At 33.2% G+C, this 6,000-nt stretch overlaps 1 protein-coding gene across 1 annotated transcript in view; it reads left to right on the top strand.

The window, feature by feature from the left end:
• The first annotated feature begins 1,748 nt into the window (after positions 1-1,748).
• Positions 1,749-6,000, top strand: part of LOC129247348 (protein sickie-like) — a 160,900-nt gene continuing 156,648 nt past the window's right edge. Inside the window, exon 1 of the mRNA XM_054886455.1 lies at positions 1,749-1,840. Coding sequence (XP_054742430.1) covers positions 1,749-1,840 — 92 coding nt within the window. The remainder of the gene's footprint in view (positions 1,841-6,000) is intronic.

Here is a 6,000-nt window from a genome sequence, read left to right as displayed (position 1 = left end):
TAGAACTATAAAGTGCAAATTTGAAGTGGCTCGAAATTCTCGTTGCTTTTTGATTTTTTTTTTGTGACGGTGCTGCGCATTTTCTCCATGCAAGGAATCGAGGGCATTTTTTTCGAACTTTTATAAATCTTGTACATGGCTTGCGACTTTGATTTATAAGATATTTGGTGTAAAATGCGATATATTTTTTGTAAAAGTTTAATGAAAAAACATATATATAAAATTAAGTGCTTAGTTATTTTTTTATATTTATATTCAAATTTGAAAAAAAAACTCTAAAAAATTTTAAAACATCCCTCATATGTTTTCGAACTTTATTGGCTTTGTGATATTAAAATTAATATTAACAAAATTTCTTAAAATTAAAATAAAAAAAAAAATGAAAAAAATGTTCACAACATCCCTTGTATATTTCAAAATTTGATTGGTTGTATGATATTAGTGCTGATGAGCTTGCCAGGAAGGTGCCTGAATTGGCCTCAGAGACCTCCTACCCGGTCATTGGCATCCCCTTGACAGTCGTTAAAGGGGAAGTGCACAAATTATTTCTCAGGAAAGCACAGAAAAGATGGAAATACATTTCTTCATGTGCTATTTCGAAAACCCTTTAGCCCCAATACGATATACGAAAGACTCAGAAAGTGCTTTGGACTCCTTGCCATTCAATTTCCAAATTCGTGGCTGTGTTTACCGGTCACTGGACGATCGGCACACACGCGGAAAAGCTAGGGTAACCATTTAACCCCCATTGCAGAAGCTGTGGCGACCTTTCAGAGAAGGAGACTGTTGAGCACTTTCTCTGTAAATGTCCAGGTTTGGCAGCTAGCCGGGTGCTCCTTTCTTCGACAGCCTGGGACAGTGCGTCAACCTAAATCCCATCAATCTTTTCCATTATATCAACAGCTCTAGCTGGCTGTAGATATCTGCCTGTTGGAGGTCTCATAAAGGCATCAAAACGGCGCTTTAGTGCTATTTGAGGAGTGCCAAGTGCACTTCAACCACTTCACCTACCTACCTACCGATGATATTAAAATTCACATATGTAATTAAAAAAATGTTTTTTTTTAAACAAATTTTTGAAAACATCGTTCATATGATTAAAGGCAACTGCTTATTGGTTTTGTGTTGTTTATAAACATTTTGACTAGAATAGTTTTATTTCCAAAAATAATCTTAGTATTTCACATAATTTGTGGGCACACAAAAACGCAAGTTTTTCCATATACTATATTAAATATTATAAAGCATGTATTTCTCAAGTGAAGATTAAATTCAATAAAACAAAATTTAAAAAAACCTAAATTAAAACCAAATAAAATTTAAAAATTATACGAGCAACTACAAACCCCAAGGCAGGGAAGTGAAGTGAATCGAACCCCATGTTTTATCGAGCCTTCTAAAGAGCCATAAGAAATTCCACGGTTTCAAGTAGACATATCAAGCAAAAATTTTAATTTTGTACCATTAGCGAAAAAAAATTCACTCCAAAAAGTGCCAAAAATATTCAAGCCGAAAAAAATATCAGCCAAAGCCCCCTAAGATATGCCAAATTATTTTTATACAACAAAAAATTTCGTGAATTAATTTTAAATCACGTGATCTGGTCTGCTGCAGAAAAATCTCGGCAAAATATAAATTAACCACATAAAATTAAAAACCCAAAACCAAATAACAATAACAAAAAATCACGTGCATCTTAGCACAATCAAACATTCGTAAATGTTTTTGTTGTTGCAAGCGCCAACAACATGGGCAACTCATCGTCATCGCACGGCCACAGCAGCAGCAGCAAAAGTAGCCGCAAATGTCGCAGTCTCCCAAATTCGCCGGATGTCAGAAGGTAGGTACAAGAACGAATGAAGAATGTAAAGAAAAAAAAAAAATCAAAAAAAATCCTAAATTATGCTGCGAGAACTACTAAATATTCATAATGTGACTAAATATTTTGTTGGAGCGATTCAAAAGAATATCAATGGAAATCAGTTGGAGGGGATGAGAAAAGATTGGTGAGGTAAAAGTTGATATACATATATCATTTGCCATTAACACATCTAAAGAATGTCTGCATGAAAATGCAGTAAACTTCCGGGCAAACGGGATTTTCTATAACTAAATATTCATGTGTAGGTATGTATGTACTGTCGGAGTGGGTGTTGGCTTCAAATGTTGTCTAACTCCTCCTGAGGAAAATATGCCGCACATGCACTTCATCTGCGGAGCATTGCTAATGAGCCCACATTACAGCATAATAATTTCAAGCATTTTCATGTGTTTTTCCTCCAAAAAAAAAAAAAACACAAGAGCGATAAAAACGCTAAGCTCTAGTAACTAGGTGTTGTACATTTCTTGATAAACCCTGCAATCAAAGCAATGTACTCTGAACTACATACCTTACAACCAGTTTGCCTCGCAGCTGAAGTAGTTTATCTTTTTCACATGACGATGCCCTACGAAATGAAAATTGTCAGCACATGAATCAAAATTAGACCAGTTAAAGGACTAGTAAGACATGAATCAGCCTTTGCCACCAAAATAAGAAACGAATTTATAATAGACCAAGCAATGCTAGTCCATTTTGTAGCGTAAATCATCAATTTTAGCGTGTTGAAGTAGTAAACAAAAATTCAATGCCATCATTTTTATTATGAATCAAAATATGATACAAGATTGCTTTTTCTTACCTTTGAACCCTTTTACCTTGCAAAATTAAATTTTTATTTTTTCTGAAACTAAATGATAGTAACTTGAAATAAAATTTATTAAATATTTGTAGTATTCACAAAGGTATCATAAGTGCCGTGTTGTTGTATGTCGTAAACATTAAACAGTTTAAAGTAAGTTAAACTTTAAAAGTTAAGGGGCTCGCAAGGTGTCGTTCAAGTCATATCATTAATTTTTAGGCAGTTCTTAAATAGTTGGTTGTGGTTTTAAGAGCTCTAAAAAATTGGTTTGTTTAAGACAGTCGACGCTTAAGACGCCTTGTGAATCAAATAATTGTTACTTACAAACATAACACAATAAAAATAGCAAACATAAGAACAATAAAAATAGCAAACATAACTCTTAAGCGACGCAAAAATGGCACATAAAAAGACGAGAAGAGTAGACTTAATTTTGGGTCGTAGATTACAGAGCCGCCGTAGATTAGAGTTTCCGAACTCTGCTTCGACTAGGAGCGATAATACGCTCAGAAAGATGTTTTTTTAGTAATTCTTTAGTTCTTTATAAAAATGTCATCTAACAGTATACACTACCAAGGAATCAAATAAAGAAAGATAACAGATCTGCGTTCTATTTTTGAAGATCAAGTCAATTTTTCAAAATTTCCGTCTGAAGTTTGCATTGACAATTATTTATATTGGAAAAAGTCGCAGTCGCTCGTAAGAAAATTTACTCTCTGCTTGTTGATTTTTGTTGGCTGATTGTAATACCAAAAAAAAAAATAAGTGCATGATTTTCCAACGCAGCTGATGCATAATATTATAATAATTTGAATCGAGAAATACAGAATACAAAAAAAGTTCAAAAACAAAAATTTGTTAAAAATAAGTTATGACTTTCCCAAAATTGGATAAACTAATTGTGTTAGTGTTGAATTTTGCAAAAATCACAATAATAAAAAAACTACAACCTTTTTCATTCAAAATTAGTCAATAAATCGGTTGAAGGACAAAGTAAACTGCAAATCAAAATTTTGTGAGAAAATTACCTAATCCAGAAAATTTACCACTGATCCGTATTTTATGAGCTAAAATTAAATTTACGTACCGCAGCGTTTTTTGTGTCATTCCAAAACTATAGATAAAGTGCAATAGAAAACTATTTTTTTTATGTTCTTGTTATTGGTAATTTTTGCAACCAGTCCAAGACTAGTAACTTTCGATCTAGTACAACTTCTTATTATTTTACCAAAAGGGTAATAGAAGAAAAAATTTTGTTTTGATGTTTTTGTAATTGGTCATTAAGCAACCAGTCCAATACTAGACACTTTCGAACTAGTACAACTTCTTTTTGTCTTGCCCTTAGTGTAAAAGAAAACAATTTTGTTTGTACAGATACACCTTTAATTGGTTATTCTGCAACTAGTAATATACTAGTCTCTTACGAACTAGTCTGACTTCTTCCATCAGATATCAATTCTTAAACTAGAATGTGTTAGGCTTTCCCCTGCATGGTAGCCATAGATTTGTAGCTCCGCTGTACATATGTATGTTTGTGTGTGCAAGTACATGTGTTGCGTGAAATGGAAAAACAAAAATAACTCACTTCTAACTCCACTGCTGCCATTTGGGGCGTCAAAGATTGTCTGTTGTAGCCATAAATTTTACTCGGGGATATACCATTCCGAGCACCGCAGAAACGAATGTCAATGTGGTTCAGCGTACAGCTTCTAATTTTAGCTGCACTTAAATTTTTTTCTTTTCGTTTCATTTCATTTGTAGTTTTGGAAAGTATTCTGGTTTCTTTTGTTGTTTTTGCTGCGAGACACTATTTCTTTTTTTTTGACTTTTCGGAAAATATTGCACTAAAATAGTCTTTGGAAAAGCCATGAAAATGGCTTGTTTGAAGATTTAATACATTTTAAGGCCACTCAATACTTTAAGGTCAAAGCTGAAAGCTATATTGAGTGATGAGATTAGAAATGAAGTTCCGGAAATGACTGAAATATTCAAATAGCTTGCGTGTTTTTTTATAAATTATTGAGTTTTCAGAAGCAAACGGTGTATGTGTCAATTTTATACAAAAATAATGAACATTTACAAAAACAAAAAACGACAAATACTCAAAACTGGTCCAAAAGTGCATGCGCTATCATTTTGTCGCGGGTCGAATGAATGTATGTATGTATGCATCGCCTTAAAGCGTAATTATTTAATATCTAAATTTTTATGAAAATCTTAAAGTGCTAAAAAGCGCATTAAATGGAATTGAGTTGTTGCAGCAAGTGTGTGTTGAAGCCTGATACTTAGAAAATCACAACACGGCTGTGGTTTTTACGCTGCATGCTGTTCCTCGTACAGTTCCTTAGCTGCATTTGTTGCAGAAAAAAAATGTTGGAAAAACGCAAAAACTTTATGCAATGCATATTTTGTTGTTGCACGTAATAATCTGCACCATGTGGTGGATGCTGTTTTTATGCTCATTTTTTTCATATATATAAGTACACACTTTTACATATAGAAATTTTTTCTTAATAGTGGTTTTTGGTTTTTGTTGCTCTCAAGAAAACGCCCATAGCTTTGCCTGTTTAAATTTTTTGTTGCTTTCACAGTTTTTGCAGCTTCCAATGCGGCCTATGGTGTGCACTCCACCTCCGTGGCATAATTCCCATATGAAGCACTTAAATATTTCGATGTTTTTCATTTTGAAAAAAAAAAAAAAAAAAATATTGGAATTGATATCAACAAAAAAGTGTTTCATAAGAAATTTGTTGAGTTGCTAATTCGGCTGCTTTCAGGCAGTTTTGCAATGCCACTGGCTGTATTTCAAAAAGTTGGTCTTGCCCAAACTTTGTATAAAAGCGAGAAACAGACGGTGTTTACATTTTTGTATTGCAGTTATGTAGAATACAGTATTTTTACGGGGGTAGCTACTTAAGCCTTGAAAGGATAAGTAAAGTGAAATATTTATAATCGAAAATAGCTTTTTTCTTGCTCAAATTATTATCCATCGCATAATAACTGATTTTGAACGGATTTTGACGAAATTCGTTTGGAAAGTGCGACTTCGTTTGCATACAAAAAAACCAACAAAATGCGTTGACTCAGGACGGTGCTTCGTTACCGAAAGTGGAAGCGAGTTGAGCGTCCAATTGTTATTGATTTAATTCACTTTGAAATTTATGTAAAATCATCGGAAATACATTTTCCTGATTTAGTTTTATTCTTTCACGAAAATTATTATTCAAAGTAATTGCAAGCAACACAAATATCACTCTTAGGAGGGTCGCCTTTTACGGTTTGCTCCCAATCATTAAAATACAGTAAAATAATGAAAATA

This window comes from Anastrepha obliqua, chromosome 5 (genome assembly GCF_027943255.1).
Source record: "Anastrepha obliqua isolate idAnaObli1 chromosome 5, idAnaObli1_1.0, whole genome shotgun sequence".
Lineage (NCBI taxonomy): Eukaryota > Metazoa > Arthropoda > Insecta > Diptera > Tephritidae > Anastrepha > Anastrepha obliqua.
The sequence above is the reverse complement of the archived record's forward strand: the minus strand, read 5'-3'. Positions and strand labels throughout refer to the sequence as shown.